Source organism: Bubalus kerabau, chromosome 10, assembly GCF_029407905.1.
Source record: "Bubalus kerabau isolate K-KA32 ecotype Philippines breed swamp buffalo chromosome 10, PCC_UOA_SB_1v2, whole genome shotgun sequence".
NCBI lineage: Eukaryota > Metazoa > Chordata > Mammalia > Artiodactyla > Bovidae > Bubalus > Bubalus kerabau.
Window position 1 is genome coordinate 85678714 of NC_073633.1, and position 19309 is coordinate 85698022.

A 19309-nucleotide genomic window follows, 5' to 3' on the forward strand; every position below is an offset into this window, starting at 1 on the left:
ACTGAATAAACAAATGTGGAACATATGTATACAATGGAATATTGTCTGGTCTTAAAAAGGAAGGAGATTCTGGTACACGCTACTTTATGGAGGGACCATGAGCACCTTATGCTAAATGAAAGAAGCCAGTCACAAAAGGACAAATACTACAGGATTGCACTAATATGAGAAGCCTAGAACAGCCAAGTTCACAGAGATAGAATGTAGAATGGTGGTGGGCAGGGGCTGGGGGGAGAAGGAGATGGCAAGTTGGCATTTAATGATGGCATGGCATCTCGGTGGGGAATGATGAAAAAGTCTGGAGATGAGTACTGCTGATGACGGTAGCCCAACAATGTGAATGTACTCAGTGCCTCTGTGCACGTTTAAAAAGGCCCAAACGGTAGATTTTAAGTTACGTATATTTGAACACACACACACCCCCTACCCCACCTGCGGTGGAAATATTTTAAAGCACTGAGGGGCAGAGAAGCCAGCCAGAGTTTGTGCAAAAGCACCGAAAACAAAGAGCAGGGGGACACACACGTGGGGAGGGCTGCATGTCTTCCTGTGGCAGAGAGTCTGAAGTCTGACACCTTTTGGGGAACAGTTAGTCAAAAACAAAGCAGGTGCCAGCTCATGAAGGATTCTGCTAGCTATGTTAAGGAATGTGAGCTGCAGGTACAAAGCCCCAGGGAGGCACTGAAAAGTTTCAAGCAGGGAACAGCGCAACCACATTTGGACTATTAGGTGGACCCTCTGGCTACGTGTGGGTGATGGAGGCCAGTGAGAAAGGGGGAGCTGGGAGGAGGGGTCAAAGGCCTCTGGACATCATCTAGGTGAAAGCTGATGCAGGCACAATATCTGCGTAGCAGAGGTCAAAGAAGAAGAACAGAAGAAGAAAACAGAATGAATGAAACTTAAATGCCAAAGAAGAGCTGTCTAAGATTCCTGAATGAGGCTTAGAAGAACAAGATGAAGACTGCAGGAGGAAAAAGAGGTTTGCAAGGGCCAGGTGTGGTACACAGTAATGAAGCCTGGGGCACAAATGGGTGGAGATGCCCAGTGCAATTCAGGATTTAAGCCTGAATTGGAGCCTCCAAGGAGAAGGCTGGACTGACCCTAGTCTAGGACTCACTGGTATCAAGATGGAAGATAAAGTGAAGAAAGCAGCTAAGATTGCCCAGTGTGTAAGCCAAGGCTAGAATCTCAAGGACCTTCAACCCTTAAGGGATGGTGGAGGAAAGGTATTTATAAGAAAGTGGAGACAGGCATTGGAGAGAGGAGCTGTCCCTCCAGATATCTGGACATGCAAATCCCAAACTGGGGGCTGGATAAGGAACTAGGATCACCCTGATATAGGTGGACAGGCAGCAGAGGAGCCAGCATTTGGAGACGGTCAGATGCGGTTGCTTTCCTGACCAAAGAATTTTAGCCTTGGAGGAGAAGAGACCCAAGAGACCAACCTTCAGACCGCTCTGTATGCAAATGAGGATGCTGAGGCAAAAAGGCAGTGACTTGTCCAAGGACACACAGAGGGTCAGCAGCAGAGCCAAGCCCAAACTTAGTCTCGGGGTCTGAAATCACACGCTATCTCCCACTTTTTCAAAAGCTCCAAAGCTAGCCCCAACCAAAGATGGAGCAGAAGCAGAGGTGTCGGGGCAGCATTTCCAAAGGGGCAGAGCCCAGTGGGCAGTGTCTGATCCTAGGCCCTGGTGACCCTGCCCGTCTGGCATCACCTTTGCCCTGGCACTCCCAAGACTATGGTCCAGCTCACCTGAGATGACCTCCAGCAGCAGCATCAGCTTCAGGCCGTCCCGGAAGTCCTCCTCGATGTTCTCGATCTGTGTTCCTGCCTTCCGGAGGTGGGAGTTGCACCATGCTGTAAACGTCTGCAGGAAGGAAAGACGAGCAGGTGGTCAGGCTCTCCCACAAGCCGCAAGGTCTCTGAGGCTCTCACAAGGGCCTGTGTCCCCAGGACCCGGCTGCCTCATGTCGTTTTTCCGGCTGTTTTATGCAAGGTGCCAAGTGGGCTGGTGTTTTCATACTTGTTGGTTAAGACATCTGGCGGGGTCAAAGAGGGCAAGAAAGAGCCCTCAGTGGAGCCCATAAAACCTCTCAGCATCATTTCCCCACACAATCTCCTTCACCTCATCGCAGGGCAATAGCTGAGGGGTCGCCCTGCAGGGCCAGCAGCACAGGTGGGCACATGGGATGGACAAAGGAGCACCCTCCTTTTAAAGTCCACCCTCCCAACCTTCTTCCAAAACCATTATCCCCACCTACATTTAGAAGTGGTATGATTCTGTTCTTACCAGTTTACCTCTTAGATTTTAAAGCTTAGTATCGATCTTCACAGTTACAAGGTGGAGTATCCCAGAGGTAAAATATTAAGCCTCATTAACACCTTAGGGTAAATAAATTTATTAAATCCTTGCCCACTTGGCAGCTTGCTAATGGAGAGCATTAATCAGGTTTACTGGGGACAGAGTCCAGAGGAATAGTGTCTGGATAAGGAGAGAAAAAGGTAAGTACCCCACGGTGTGTGTGTGTATCCTGGGGGTGGGAGGTGGAGGCACCTTAAACTGCAAAAGTATGAGCAAGAATTTTAAAAAGGGACTGTAAGGAGACGAAATGAAAGACCATCATCACTGTAATTTTCCAATCTGTGGGGAGAGAACAGCAACCTTGAAGCTTCTGTATTCTGTCTTAAGCAGATGACCAGGCAGGTCACCAACCAAGCTGTCCCAGGCCAAAAGCACCTCCTGGTGGCTCACTCAAGGAAGAGGGTGGCTCAACAAATATGAGAAATGAAAAGTGTGCGCTTCAATTTCACTCGCCCATCCAAACAAAACCTGGGCAAGTGCCTCTCCCCAGCTCACAAACAGAGAGAAGAGCTTTCCTGCTTTAGATCCAAACTACTCTTTGGTGACTCAAAACTTCTCTGCACCAAATGGTAATCTCAATTACATAGGGACTCAAGAGCCAACATCCAATCACCCCCAGGAGGGCCAGCCAGGTCTCTCCCCACCCACGCTGCCAAGTGGCAATGCTGAGAGTGAGCTATTCATCAAAACAGCAGCATCCATGCTAGAAATCCTCCTCCTCTTTGGAAGGGTCACCAGACTCATGACCCCCACCACCACTTCCTCTTGCCCTGGGGAACTCCAAAGTGAAGTGGCAAAAATGGGCAGGAGGAGGGCAGGATGCCACACCAGTGGGCACTAGGGAGAAGAAATGCCTGAGCAGGTTTATGAGCAAGAGTTGAAGAGCCTGGAGCAAGAAGCAGAGACAGCAGTCACACAAGGAGGGGAGAGGACGCTGTGTTACAACATTCCCCCACATTTATTTATGGCTCTGCTAGGTCTTCGCTGCTGTGCACGGGCTTTCTCTAGTTGTGATGAGCAGGGGCTACTCCCTAGCTGAGGGGTGTGGGCTTCTCACTGCCAGCTCTAGGGCACACAGGCTTCAGTAGTTGCAGCATGTGGGCTCAGGAGCTGTGGCACATGGGCTTTGTTGTCTCGAGGCATGTGAGATCTTCTGAGACCAGGGATCGAACCCAGGTCTCCTGCACTGGCAGGTGGATTCTTATCCACTGGACCACCAGGAAAGTCCAGGCCTCATTCTTAAATCATATTTCACTAGGCACTTAGCAACACAGGATACTCTTTTTCTCTCCCTGCAAACACATCTCCACTCTACAGGCAAGCCCACTCCCATGATAGGCAAGAGGGATGTGTGGGCTGTCCCAAAGTTTGAGGAACCCGACACATAGACTGAAGGTGGGCCAGAGACGCACACTGGCTCCTCAGCCTGGAGTGTCCTCTACATCAGGCTTGGCCAACTTACACTCTTCTTCTAAGACTGGGCTAAGAGATCACCTCCTCCAGAAAGCCTTCCAAGTAGCCACCCCCACATGGGGTGATGTGTCAGGCCCTGACACCCTGCATCTCCTCCATCATTGCTCTAATCCCACTGCAAGGTGGCCGCTGGTCAGCTTCACACCTGGACTCAAGTGTTCACCCTGGAGTTTCAGCGCACAGAGTCACAGATGCAGCACTGAGCAAAATAACAAAAATCCTTGCCCTGTGCGACAGACACTCAGTGGATGTAAAAATGAGACAACTGAGTGAGTGAAGGAGCAAGTGAGGAACCGACACAAAGTGCGAGGATCCAGGAAGATGCAACCGCACCTGAAAGGTATCAGAGCAAGGGACTGACAGCTCTCTCAGGGACCCCAGGAAGCCTCTGGCCCAGAGGAAGGAAGATACAGCAGGGCAGGAAAGAGTGGTTATAGGACGTTCCTGGTGGTCCAGCGGCTAAGATTCCACACTCCCGATGCGGGGGCCCCAGGTTCAATCCCTGGTCAGGGAACTAGATCCCACATGCTGCAATGAAGATCAAAGATCCTGCAACTAAGTCTTAGCAAAGCCAAATAAATAATTTTAATAAAGGGAAAAAAAAGAGAGTATTCACTGGGTCCCCTTCCTCTCGTGCTGACACTGCAAACCTAGCTGGGGATGAGAGGCTATTTAGTTTTTCTTTTCATTTTGCTGTAAATTTTTTGATGCAAAAAAAATTAAAGAATTTTTAAATCTTTACGATAAGTATAATTTTGTTTGTGGTTCCTTGTTCTCTCCCAGATGCCATGTGTCCATATATACAAAGGATGTCACCACACTCTACGTTGACGAGGGCAAGTCATTTACCACCACCTTGCATTTCCACAGTACCTTCCCCTTATCTCCCTCCCAAGCCCACCTTCAGCTTCTGCCTGGGGTTTTCTGCCAACTTGGCAGGAAGTGGATCACCCCGGCAGCTCAGACGGAGTTTCAGGTCCAGTGGTGCTGGGGTCCTGGTGGGAATCGCCAGCACCCTCACAGTTAGGGGGACCATGAAATCTCACTGTTTACCACCCAGTCGTGGAGAGGGGATGGGCTGAGAGGAAGGAAGAAGAGATAAAAAGATACCGCTTTTGCAAGAGGAAAAGTGCTGTTGAAAGCAGCCAGCCCCATTTCCTGGAGAAGCCAGTCCCAGAGCCCTGGAGGCTGAGATGCACCTGTGTTTGCCCAGACTCCCTCCCACAAAGGCCTGCCTCTGAGGCCGCGGGGGGCCACACGTGGCTAAGACCCCAAGGCCCCGTCCTGACCCCAATAGGGTTAGTACCAGGAAGGGGCCTCTGAGTGCCTCCCCAACAAGCAGCGCCCAGCTCGAAGCTCGGGCCACAGAGGAAACAGAAACTCAGTGATCAAAAACATGCACTTGTGGGGAACCAGATATGGTTTAGCACTCAGGTCCACTCTTCACCAGCCGCGTGAGCTGCAGGCTCGCCTCCCAAACCTCAGGTCCAGGTCCCTTAGCTGCAAAATAGGGGTAGCGTCGGCACTTTATAAATATCAGGCGGATTAACTGGAAAACATCTACAAAGTGCTTGCCACTTAGAACATGCTCAATAAATGATTAGAGGAAGGAGAAAACTAGCTCTTCCAGAACCTCCCCAGGGACGGGCCTCGGAGGACTCAGCCCTGTGTGCTCCCAGCCCACCCCCTCCTCCCTCCTCCAGCCACCCAGCTCGGGTTCCATCCACGCAAGCAATGCACCGTGTCCCCAAGATGACACCTTGTGTCTGAGAACTTTTATTGAACTGGCCCCGATGTGTTATGGGAAGAGGGCTAAAAGCGCGCTGTGGGGGCAGAAAGCCTATGACTTTGACCGTGGCCTTATGGATCCCCAGCAGAGGAGGCTGACAGGGCCCCGGGAGAGGAGACAACAGAGTCAGGAGCGAGGTCCTCCCTGCACACCGCACAGACACCCTCCTCTGGCATGGGCAGGCCCTGGTCCTGAAGCCCCAGCTCTCAAATTATGACTGAGGGAGGCACCCGCCCCTGGACAGGAGGAAAAGCTACCAGCCACAGGAGACGCCCATGCTAGAGACCCTGGCCCCACAGCCTCCAGCCCAGATGCCCCGGCGTGGCAGGCAGGGCTGCCCTAGTAGGGTTACAATCCATCCTGACTTCAAATAAAGGCAGATGGCATCTTGCTGCCTCACTCCCAACCAGCCCCTGCCCCATCCGAGCTTCCCCTTGCTCCAAGAGGTCTGTCAGGGGGTCCGTGCTTTGTCTCGGACAAAGGAGATAGGAGCTGATAGACTTTACCGGGACCTGCTTTGCTGTAGAATGAGCTTGGGTGTGCAGACAGCTCAGGTCTTAGGGAAAGGGCCTGGGCTCCATGGTGGAAGGGCAGCCAGAGCTACAGTGGGGCCCACTCCCTTCTCACCCTTCACCCACCTCCAGCCCCACTGCACAGCCTCGGAGGACGTTGGACAGAGAGGGAGGGGCCGGCAGAGGACCCCAACTGCTGCTCAGCTTCTCACTGACCTGGAAGCATCTGCCCACATGTAATCTGGCATGAAGGTGATTTTAGGAAACAAAAAGGGTAACTATCCAGCACTGTAGTTCAAGGCTGCAAATGGTCCTGGCCCGGCTCCTATGGGGGGTGGGGGAGTACGGGACACAGGAGCTGGTCAAGGTCCATGGAGATGATGGAGAGAGAAGCATCTCTGTCTACATTTTCTGCTGGGTCTCACAATCCTGCTTTCACATGAGATCCTCTAGGGGCTTTCCCTTACATCTTTAACAAGTATCCTGTCCATATATCTCCTTTTTTTGCAGCTGAGGTGATGGGGTGGGGCCGAGTCATGTGGCTGGTGGGATTTTAGTTCCTCGATTAGGGATCAAACCCAGGCCCCTGGCAATGAAAGCGCTGAGTCCTAACCACTGGATTGCCAGGACATTCCCTACATTTCCTTAAAATAAGGCAAATGGCTTTCGAGAACATGCTTTCCCTACTTCCCAGCTCAGATGCGCTCAGTTCAGTTCAGTCGCTCAGTCGTGTCCGACTCTTTGCAACCCCATGAATCACAGCACACCAGGCCTCCCTGTCCATCACCAACTCCCAGAGTTCACTCAAACTCATGTTCATGGAGTTGGTGATGCCATCCAGCCATCCCATCCTCTGCCGTCCCCTTTTCCTCCTGCCCCCAATCCCTCCCAGCAGATGCACTAGCATGTGACTTTAGCCCCACAGGCCTTTTTGAGCCTCAGTTTTCACATCTGTAAATGGGGGACAATAACATCTACCAGACAGGACTGCAATGAAGATTAAACAATACAGTGTATCTTACCACAAAAAAAAAAAAAATCAAGAAAAGCTAATATTAACATACTAAGTTGTTAATTTTTATTAATTATGATAACATAATATTAATTCTAATGTGGTTTGAAATATATTAAGTATGATGTAGTAGTCACTACCATCATTACTGACTAAATTTTAGATTCTAAAAGGTGTCTGAATAATCACAGCCAGCTGGGATCTGGAGTACAGAGGATTACCCCGTAAGCATGAGTCAGGGGCTGAACTTTAGAAGCCAAGCGGTATTTAGGGTCGTGACCTTGGTGGGAGGAGGGAAACACAAGGAGCAAAACACAAGAGGCCAAGCACAGGAAGGTCACAGGACTTGCTTAAGATCGCTCCACAGAGGGGATCCCTGGAGGGACTCCGCGCTTTCACTGCTGAGGGCATGGGATCAATCTCTGGTTGGGAAACTAAGATCCCATAAGCCACACAGTGCGGCCAAAAAAAATTTTTTTTTTAACTGAAAATAAAAATCACTTCACAGAGCAGGAATCCAAGAGACAGTAAGGATTCGATCACTCTGAAGACGACAAGGTAAACCCCAGCTCATCCATTCTAGCCACGTGATAACCTCAGGCAAGTGACTCAAGTGGCTCTGCCTCAAGGCGCTTGTCTGTAAAATGGAGAAATGACAGCACGGGGTTAGTGGAGAATTTCCTGAGAAACACTGAAAAGAAGGTCTGGAACACAGGGGCTGCTCCGTAATTACCTCTCATTACTGTTACCACAATAATTAGAGATAATTATTACAAGTTCATGCTATTCAACACACGTCATCAAAGAACATTAGAGCTGGAAGACATGCTTGGCACATCAGAGCCAAACCCTCACTTTACAACTGGGGCACGTGGACCAGATAGGGTGAGTGATTTTTCCTAAGCCACACAGCTGGGGTATGTTCACAACCTGGCCTCCTGAGTCCCAGCCCCACATGCTTTCTGCTCCACCAGGACCATGGGGACTTCAGGTGCAGGTGTGGGTGGGGTGCTGGAAGGGAACAGCAGAACCAAGGGCAGACAGAACCGAATCTTGTGGCATGTCATGGGAAACTGATCACTGTGAAGTGAAAACACCACCCAGAGAGACTCCGGTCAGCGCTGGCAGACAGCGTCTTGAGTTGATGGACCATCAGTAGGGCTGGCGTGGGGCGGGCTGCCTCTCTGGGGGTAGCATGATGGAGGGAGGAAAGGGGAGTCCCGAGGCAGGCAGCTGCTTGTCCAGAGATGGAAGAATATTCTGGATGGTGAGCAGATCAGAAACATGTCTTTGAGGAGAACTCTGGGAACTGGGGCTCCCTGACCAGGAAGAGAGAAGAGTGGACTCGGGGGCTCATCCAAATATTTGAAAGACCCTCCTATGGACAAGCAAATAAAAGTGCTGGGTGCAGCCCTGGGCAGAACAAGGCAGGCAGCAATGGTGAGGAACGTGTGTTCTACAGCAAGACTGACCTAGTTCTAATCCCACCTCTGACCGAGTAACCTTGGGCAAATGACTTTAATTCTCCAGCTCTCAACCTCCACATCTGTAAAATGGGTATAATAATAGAATACGCCTGGAAGGGTGCTGTAGATCAGTGCAGCAACACGCAGCAAGTGCTAAACACAATCACCCACACATAAGGCTCGATAAATGGGAGCTATTGTTACGAGGATGAAGGACAGGAAGACCAGAGCTCAATGTAATAAAGGACAGACCAAGTGCTGGATGTGTTACCCAACAAAGGCATGTGCTTGGTGAAGGTGCTGAGAGAGGACTCAACCAAGCACCCCCTCAGGGCTGAGCTAAGTAGGTCCCTTATAATATTGATTCTTCAAGAGTAGAAACCCAACAGAGAGCCCAAGAGGGCCTTTGTTTCAAGACGAATCCTTGAGTACACATGGAGGAGGCGAGGTCTTACCAGTCCCACTTTTCTTACGCTTACCCATTGTGCTTTTATTAAACCTCTTTGTGCCTTAGTCTCCTCATCTGTAAAATGGGGAGAGTAACAGCATCTGCCTGCATAATGTTGCCTCATAAAGCAGCCCTTGAAAAGTTGGTTCAGGGATGTGTTTGAAGAGTTCAACTGGACCAAGACCACACGCTTCAATGTCTGAGCGGAGTTTCTCAAGCTCAAGACCATTGATATTTTGGGTCGGCTACTCCTTTGTTCAGGGTTTGGGGCCTGTCCCATACATCATGAGATGTTTAGCAGCATTCTTGGACCTTCCCACTACATGCAGGAACATCCCTCACCTCAAGTTGCGATAACCAAAAAACACACCTTGGCTGAGAATCTAGTCTAGAGGAAACAGACACATATGCCATTAATAACAATAATAACAGCAGCATCTAACATCTGTTGAGCACTTGCTCTGTGCTGGATCCCCTTCTGCATGCTTTAGCCCTTTTAACTCTATCTTCATGACAACATTATGAGGCAGATGCTGTTACTCTCCCCATTTTACAGATGAGGAGACTAAGGCACAAAGAGGTTTAATAAAAGCACAATGGGCAAGCGTAAGAAAAGTGGGACTGGTGAGACCTCGCCTCCTCCATGTGTACTCAAGGATTCGTCTTGAAACAAAGGCCCTCTTGGGCTCTCCGTTGGGTTTCTACTCAGGAGAGCAGCATGGGCACCAAGGCCTGGTTGCAAGCTGGTAAGTGGCAATCAGAGCACAGCTTCAGGACCCGGGCAGGCGCGGTAAGGAGACAGGAGGCTTCTCTCCTTGGCTCCACAAGGGAACATGGGTCCTCAGGTGGCAGACCTCGAATGAAGAGGAGCCAGAAATCTGGACAATATAAAAGTAAGACATTCCACAGCCCCCTCAAAAGATACAGGCAGGCTAAATCTGAATGAAGACTGACAGGGTCCCTGGTTCCACTGTAGGAAAACATGAAACCTTTCTAGGTCTCCTAACAACCAAGTTACCACACGGGAACATGTGTGTTAACACACGCACTCAGCAGACAGCTGCGCCCAGCAGGGTCAGCATTCCTCGCAGACCACTGCCGGCATCAGCCATCTGGGAATCTGCAATCAAAAACTCAAGGTCCATCCTGTGAGTGGCCACAGGGGCTCTTCTCATTTGGGTTTGATCAGGGACCCACACCTGTCACCAGGGACCACAATAGGTGTGCCCCACACATTCATGTACACACACTACCATGCTGTGTGAACCCAAACCAAGGTACCAATCTTCATTTAAAACATCTGCAAAAGGAACTTTCTGCTAATTCCCATTAAAGGGTAGGTACAGTGGCAAAGCCACAATACGTCACACTGGGCAGGTTGATGCGGGGCACATCTCTGGTGGCAGGCACCTTGCCAAGGGGAGCTAAAATGGGCAAGACTCTGAGCCCAAAGCTGGGACGCTTTCCTGGGTAAGTATCACTCAAGAAAGAGGGGGGCCGTGGGGACAAAAACATCCTTGCCAGCATTACTTAAGAGGAAAAAAATCAGAAATAGCCCCAAATTCTATTAATAAAATATTAGTTAAGTAAATTATGGTTCATCCACTTAATGGAACATTAGATGGCCAAAATGATGGGTTCTGAAACTATATATTACGGGAAAAGGCTGACATGTAATTAACAAAAAAGCAGGATACAAGACTGTATGCACCACAGGCTTAAAACTATGTGCGATCACATGAATGAGAGAAAATGATGGAAACAAAATCCCAATGCCAGCAGAGCTCATGTTCCTGTAGCTGAATTGCTGGTGCCTTTTCTTTCTCCTTGCCCATCTGTCTGCAAATGTGGTTGACGGTCCCCATCTCCTCCCTGGCCTTCTGCCTGCCAGCACTCACTCCCCTTAGTCCAGGCTGTCCATTCCTGGCTGACCTGTCCACTGGTCCTGCAGCAGGGTAAACAAGATACACCCCCTGCAGCCAATCGAGACTGGCTCAGCGAGTGGGAGACAGCAGTACCCACCTCACCAGCCGCCAGGCCCCAGACTCACGTGCTGACCACATCTCTCCCAGGCATATCCTCCCGCTCCCCTGGGATCCCGACACTCAACACCAGCCCCCGGCTCACTCCGGGGGAGTTACTGTTCCAGGCACAGGGGTTAGGAAACCTGCGCCCTGCCCTGGTTCAGCCAGGCATGAGTGTATCCTGGTATAAGCCACCCCAACCCTTTCCACCTATGTAACCTCAAAAGCATCCCTCAGACCCTGCAGGTCGGAGCCCGGCAACTTGTCCCATCGTAACACGCGAGCATAAAAACCACAACCAAGGACAGCACATCAGACGTCTTCTGTCCCCGTGTAAGGCTGATCACAATGGATGGGCTCTGCTCCTTGTCAGAGAGGCCAATACCAGTCAAGTCCACGGGGGCAGTTTCATCTCAGTGACTCAATGCATGATCAGCGTTTCGGTCTCAAGATTGCCTACCCCTCACAACAAGACACCTGTTATTATTTCACTGGATAGTCCCTAAAAGCTTGGTGCCAGAATATCCCTGGAAGGACACACAAGGGCCTGCCCCAGCAGCTGCCTCCAGGGAGGGGAGGCAGGAGGCTCCTGACAGGGGAGGGCGTGGCGTTTGTTTTTCACAGAATACTCTTTTGTTTCTTCTGAATTTTATACCATGTGCAGTCATCTGTCTGTTTTTTTTAAACTATGAAAATATAAGAAAATCCTGTCTGGAAGTGTATACATTTATCTGGTAAGTCGGACCTCAGGGATTGGACAGAGGGAACTTCCAGTTTCTCTAGGAGGACTTGGAATGGCACTGGGGTGGGGTCAGTGCTCCTGAATGATCAGAGAGAAAACACATGCTTCCAAATAAAAAAAGAATTGATAAAGGAAAAATTATTCCACCTATTAAAAGAATTAGTAAGAATAAAATATGGAGAAAGGGTTGTGAAAAACTCTAACTTGCCTTATCAGTGTAAAATATTATAAGGAAAGTCATAATTAGGGACCAGGATATAAAGATAAAGCAGCAATCATACCCACATGTCCACCTCAATAGTCAGACAGCAAACTGTCAGGAAATTAAGAGGAGAAACCCCTGGCCCAGCAGCCCAGAAAAGCCCAAACAAGCTTCTAAGCCTCTTGAAGGTGGTGCAGGGCTTCCCATACAAGCTGGCTTCTCATCAGACAGTTTTCTCCTCCCTGGAGGAGGGCACCAGGACCCTGGTCTAGGCTCTAGGGCTCATCACCTGAGATATCAGTTCAGCAGCCTCCCAACCCGCCGCACCCCTCTGGGCGGGGGCCTTGCCAGGGCTGCCAGGCAGAGCCCACCTCCTCTGCCACTCCTGGCTCCCATGTTCAAGCATCAGGCCAGGGTACCTTGAGAACTCAGGGCCGAGGTCTTTGCAACATCTGCTGGCCCCAGGGGAGGTCACTGGGGACCAGCCAGGGAGAGTTCTCTCTCCTTCTGACCCCCACACATGGCCAGTCTGGCCAGGGCATGGGCACTGGGTGGGCTGTCCAAGCAAAGGCCTGCCAGCAGTGATCTCAATGCCCAGGGTTCTGGTAAAGTAAACAGGAGTATCTGGTTAACTTATCAAGGGCTGGCCGCCAGCCTTTCAAAGCAAGCTGTCAGCTGCTTCACTCACGATGAAAAGCAGAGTCCCCAAGAACATCTCCACCCAGATTTGTTTGCTCTCCACCCACCTGGGAGTGGTGCTGAACCGCTGGGCGGTTTCCTCTGCTCTGAGAGGGCACCACCCCACCCGCTCTCCCCCCAAGTCGGGTAAATGCTGGGGAACCAGAAATTCAGAGGCAGGTGGCTGGAGGCTCCCAATGGAGCTGGACTCTGTAACTGGACTGAGCCGGGTCTCCACCTATATCTTTCATTAGCTGTGTCTCTCTAGACAAAATTCTCAATCCCAGCCTCAGGATGCCCATCTGTAAGATGGGGATAACAAGACCTATGACAGCCTAGCATGGCATGAAAAAGGACCACATTAGATCTCCTGTACTTAAAGACAGTCTGGTGCTCTGTTCACAACAGAGGCTTTAAACAATGTTAAACCAGCTGGCCTTTGTCCCTCAGTGGCTGTGTGGCTTTAATGAACTGGCTGTGGCCTCAGTTGCTTTGTCTGACAAATGGGGATACAGAACATCACGATGTGCAGGGCTGTTGTCAGGTGAGGGCCATGGAGGCAGAACAGCCAGGCGTGAGGACGGGACAGGAGTCCCATCAGTGTCTGCTTCCTGCTGCTCTCGCTTCCCATTCCCTTTCTATTTGATCAAAGTTAATCATTCACAGAGCTCTACAAGTTAGGAAGAAAGAGGTCTGTAATATCTCTCCAGCTAATGAGGGAGCCCCAAGACCAGCCTCTGGCCAGGGTGAAGAGAACAGGAGGCAGAGGAGCAGGGGCCCGTGTTTCTGACTTATGTCCACCTCCAGCCCACTCGGGGAGATATCACCAGATGACCGGAGGGTGGCCAAGGCCACAAGGCCATGGCACAGGGGGCCAAATGGCTTATTCTAGGAGGTGATGCGACCTAATTACCGTGTCCTGGTTGGAGAGAGGAGAGCTCCCAGCCCCTCCAAGTGTTCCAGGCCCCTCTTCCCACTGAGGCCCCTGGAAGACAGCCCAGGGCCTTCCTGCAGGTGCCAGGTGAACCTGGGGCTGCTGAGAGATTTCAGGACCATTTTAAGTCAGGTGGCGTGTGATCCCAGTGAAGCAACAAGGGCTTCCCTCCCAGCTCCAGGCCAACGAGTGTCAACTGCCCCCACCATCCACAGCTGGCCTCTCCCAGGAAGAAAGAGCCTCAGCAACGGTCCAGCCATCAGCAGGCTCTGAGATCCTGGACTCGCGGAGCCTCAGTCTTCACATCAGTAAGTGAAGTGAAGAAGTGAAGTGAAGTCACTCAGTTGTGTCCGAATCTTTGGGACCCTATGGATATTAGCCTGCACCAACCTCCTCCGTCCATGGGATTTTCAAGGCAAGAGTACTGGAGTGGGTTGCCATTTCAGACAAAGACCAAAAAAAAAAAAAGCTTATTCCATGCAGCTGTTCTAAAAGAGGGTTGTGTGAGCTAACACAGAAGGCTTAGCCCAGTGTCTGACGCAGACTAAGTGCTCCCTGGATGTTAAAAAAACAAAAATGTATCTACAAGAGGCAGACATAGAGTAGTGGTAGCTTAGGGCTGGGGGTCGGTGATAGCTAAGGGGGGTGGGGTTTCTTTTGGAGGTGATGAAAATGATCTAAAATTGACTGCAATAATGGTTGCACATATCTGAATATGCTAAAAAAATTAAATTATACATTTTAAATGGGTGAATTGTATGGTATGTGAATGATATATATCAACAAAACTTTTTTTTTTTTTTTAATGAAAATATTCCAAGACCCCACTAAGTCTTTTAAAAACCCATTTGGCCCATTGGCAAGGAACCAGTCTCAAAGGCAGGCCCCAGACCCCCGTCCTCTCTAGGCACTGAAGTAACTGAGACCAAGATCCCAAGGGGGGAGGCCTGGGCTCATCTTGGGCCCATGTGTAGCACTTGGGCCAGGCCTGAGCTGTGGGCTTTAGCCCCCAGTGGTCTTGTTGTTGCTTCCCCAGAGAGTGGTGACTCCAAAGAGCAGGTCACGCTCCAGAACACCCGCTTAGCCATGAAAGGCCTGTTGGCTCTTCCTGGGCACACTTCACACCAGTTGGGGAGCCCAAGTCGGGAACAGCCTGCTCCCCACTGCCAAGCCAAGGGTGGGCCTGCCTGTGACACCTCCCCCACGTCTGGAGTCCGAGTCTGGCCCTTGCGGGTCTGACAGCACACAGGCCACGTGGGCTGCAACTCACAGGAATGGCCTGCACATTCCTTCCCCAAAGAAGGAAAAGCCATTCACATGTGAGGTCATTTGGTTTTCCTGGCACGAGGCTGAGAGCCACAGGCCACTCAATTCCATAGAGAACTTCCCCACATGACAAGGCTCAAGCTCTGCTTGGTATTCATAAAATATGGGAATCTGTGGTCTGGCCACCTCAAGCATCTAACCTGACTCCTCTGTGTGGTTGAGCTGTGACTCTCAACTTTACAGCCTGAAGCCTTGATGGTCGCATCCATGAAATGGGAATAATCAATCCACCCCATCCTAGGGTTGTGATAAGAATTAAAGAGCACAGTACTGGACTGAGGGTGGGGGCTCAAAAAGTAAAATGCAGTACAGTTAGTGACCCCTCTCTCGCCAGGGTCACCTCTAATGAGTGTGCTAGCTTTGCTGACTGGGAACAAAGATTCTGCCCGGGCACCAAGCCCCTCAAGGGGGAGCCTCTGGAGAGGCCAAACCACTTATTACAAATTTGCAGAAAAGAAAGAGACACTGCTTGGATCAAAAAATTTCCCAAGTCTCTCCTCTGTGTCCCTGAATAACCCGCTGGACTGGAGCTTCTGTTCTGGCCTGTCCCACAGTTCACCCCTGGGACCCTGTGCCCTCTCCTTTGGCACAGGGTCAGGAACTCTGACCTCCAGAGGCTTGGAGCTGGGGGCAGCAGGGGCATCAGCTCTGCCCAATGCTTTCAGGGACTTGGGAGGGGTTCCTAGAGACCCCAGACCCAGTAGAGATAGCCACTGAACCTCTTCTAGTGAGCAGGAAAACCCCGAAGAGAGGTCAAGGCCCAAAGTCTGAGCTTACACTGATCGGCCCAATGACACAAGAGCAGGGCAGCAAACAAATAAAAGGAAAAACGTGGAGCAGAGTAGCTCCATGCAGTGGTTCTCAAACTTGAACATGCATTAGAATCACCTGGAGGGCTCGCTAGACCAGATGTACGCATCCCTCCAGACTTCTGCTTCCATAGTTAATGGACAGGTGGAGAAACTGCATTTCCCACAACAATCCACCTGGCGGCTGATGCTGCTGGCCTGGAGACCACACTAGGGACCATGGGCTTCATGCTTACGAGGATGCGTTTGGGGGCAGAAGACTTGGATTTGATCTGGGTCTGCCACCTACTAACGCTGAGACCTGAGCAAATTCTTGCCCTTTTTGAGCCTCAGTCTTTCTCCCTGGGCTGTTAAGGGGTTTCCATGAGCTAACATTTGCAAAAAGCTTGTGTGAGTGCACTCAGTCACTCAGTCGTGTCTGTCTCTTTGCGACCCTATAGACTGTAGCCCACCAGGCTCCTCTGTCCATGGGATTCTCCAGGCAAGAATACTGGAGTGAGTTGCCAGGCCCTCCCTCCAGGGGATCTTCCCAACCCAGGGACTGAACCCGTATCTCTTGTGCCTTCTATACTGGCAGGCAGGTTCTTTACCACTGTGCACTTGGGAAGCCCTTGCAAAAAGCCTAGCACATGCTAAGTTGTTAATAATATCTAGAGTTCCCTATTTAAATACAAGAACTAAAATACAGATACTTACAGAAAGGAGTGAGATAATAGAAAATGCTCAGGGTCCATGGAATTGCCTATGTGTTCTAGATGGTCACCTGGACCATCCAAGGGTTACAGAGGTTGCCCGGGTGCCCGGTGTATGCCTGAGTCTGGGCCAGCATGCACCAGCCAGCACTGTGCCCCAGTAATCCCTGGCCCTGGGCTCCCTGACCCAATCAAGGACATACGATCAGTAAGACAACCTCAGCCCACAAACCCACACCAATGCTATGATGCCGCCCACACCTCCCTCCCAAGGGACTACCACATGCCCTCACACTGAATGTAAGTAGAAACACAGCCTCCCAAAAGAAAGTTCAAAGCTCCAGGGAACCCAGAGTCTTCAGGGTACCAGAGATGCCCTAAGCAGAAAGCAGGTGGCAGGGGGCACAAGCTGAGAACCCAGCAGCTGCACAAGCATTGCAAGCCACAAGGAACCACGCCAGTGATGTGCACTCTGGGTGGGGGTGGGGAGGATGAAGCATTAACAGACCGTCTATAAACCGCCACTCCCTGGGGAGTCGGAGCTTTCTGCAATCACTCCATACCGAAGAGGAAGTTTCTGGTTTCAGGAACACTGAATGGAGGAAGGGAACAGAAGTCTTGGCACTTTAAGAATTCCTCCTCAGTTGCATATAAAACAATAATTCGCCTTTAACCCCCAAGAGACCGGCAAACAATTAGAGGTGATTACCCCAAATACCACTGTGGTTGAGGAATCCGGGAGCCCTCGTGCCTGGCTTGACGGGTGGGCTGTGCAGCCATACTGGAGAGCAAGTCACTGCTACACGTACCTGCCCAACAATCCACCCAGGAAACCTCTCAAAGAAATTCTCACGCAGTGAACACTGGGGTCCTTGGGAGAACATGCATCATTCTGTCATCTGTGTTGGAAGGGGAGGGGTGGGGGATCAACGGCATGACCATCACAGGGAGATTTTAGGGTAAAACATGGTATGTTTTATGCAGTGGCCTTGCATGGATGGACCCGCAAGTGGGCCATGAGTCGAGGGGCCTAATGAAGTCAATCTTTTCACCCAATGTCCAGGAAAATAAAGTTTCTTCTCCCAAAATACAGACACAGCACATTATAAAGCAGCACGCGAGTGCGTGTGTGCAAAGTCACTTCAGTCGTGTCCGACTCCTTGCAACCCCATGGACTATAGCCCACCAGGCTCCTCTGTCCACGGGATTCTCCAGGCAAGAAATTACTGGAGTGGGTTATCATGCCCTCCTCTGGGGGATCTTCCTGACCCAGGAATCAAAGTTGTATCTCTTATGTCTCTTGCATTGGCAAGAGAGCTCTTTACCACTAGTACCACCTGGGAAGACCCTCCATAAAGCAGCACAGAAACCCTCAAACCCCTTTATTAAGAAATCATGGGGAAAAAAAAAAAAAGAAATCATGGGCAACTTTTGGGCCATGAAAATCCCCACCCAGGCCCAGGTGGACGTAGCCCAAAGCCATCTCCACCCTCCCAGCCGTGACCCAGCGCGTGGGCAGCCCTGCACAGCAGGCTTGCTGGCCAGGTGGCCGGCCAACACCTCAGTGTGGCCAGCCTGGCTCAAGGGACAGGGCAGCAGGGGGATCAGGAGTGGGGAGGGGAGACTGAGGAACCTAAATGTCTGTGGAAACTTCCACATCTCTGGAAGGGTGGGAGGAAGAGCAGCCGTAGGCAGATCTGGCCAGGCCCACCCAACGGACTGCTGGAAGGAGGCGGGACCGGGGCTATGGTCTGCGGGTGAGTGTGTGCATAGCCTCCAGGGAGCTGCGAGATCCACACCCACTGTCTCCCAGCTCCGGACTTCAGCTCAGAAAGTGTGCAAGGCATGAGAGAGGCAGCCTCCCCCAAACCTTGTTCCAGAGGAAAGGACAGCACTAAGCCCTCAAATTTAAGGAGGGGACAATGGAGGCAAAGTGGACCTCTGGGAGCCCCTAGAGGAGGGGAGGAGAGACGGAATAAGCTTTCGGAGTTGCTCAAAGATGTGGACTATTATTGCCACTCAGTGAGGCACACGTTATCTCAGTAAACCTACTCAACAACACTGTGCTAGGGGAGCAAAGCGAGGGTCAGTGGCATTCAACAACCCAACCTTCCCTGTCACACAGCTAGTGAGAGGCAGAGCTGAGATCTGAACTGGGCTCCATAGGATGCCAGTGCCTGAGCCTTTTCCATTCTGCGGGGGGACTGAGGCCCTTCCAGGTTCTCCGCTCAGGCTGGAGAACAACGAGGACTCGGCCAGCACCAGTCTCGGGAATGCCGAGAACCACACGAGCATGTATACAGCTGTCCCCAGGCAGTCCCTGGGCCTGTCCCGGGGAGGGCAGCCCAGGACACTGGATGAGAATCACGCCAGAGCTCACGTCGAGCCACGAGAGAAGGTTCTGGATCTTGTGGCTCCCTAGAGATGCAGAATGGGCCTGGCAGCTCTTTCTCCTAGGTCTCAGTTTTGGGGAGGTGGGAAAAGGGTTTGAACTCTTGTCTCTTTTGGCTTCCTGAACACAAAGCCCATTGAGAAAGGCCATGAATAATTATAGGGGCAGCCAAGTCAGGGGATGTGTATGCCAGGGTGTGGACAACCGGCTTGTTTAGGCTTGGATTGGCCCAATGTCAGCAGCCTCCCTCAAGGCAGGCCCTTGCAGATGCTCCTGAACCATCCAGGCCCCAGGCTCCCTCTGCCAGTCAGCTGGAGCCAGGTTCATTCATCATCCATCCATTCACTCGTTCATTCAATAAATTCTTACTGAGCACGATCAGGAACTGGGGGTCCCACTATGGACCGAGTAAAGACATAGTCCCTAAATCAAGAAGACTCTGGT

The 19309-nt window shown here is 51.1% G+C and overlaps 1 protein-coding gene across 3 annotated transcripts in view; it reads right to left on the reverse strand.

Annotated features, from left to right (window-relative positions):
• Positions 1–19309, reverse strand: part of ACTN1 (actinin alpha 1) — a 97744-nt gene that overhangs the window by 41292 nt on the left and 37143 nt on the right. For all 3 annotated transcript variants that reach the window (XM_055538428.1, XM_055538429.1, XM_055538427.1), the window contains exon 2: positions 1757–1871. In XM_055538428.1, coding sequence (XP_055394403.1) covers positions 1757–1871 — 115 coding nt within the window. The remainder of the gene's footprint in view (positions 1–1756; positions 1872–19309) is intronic.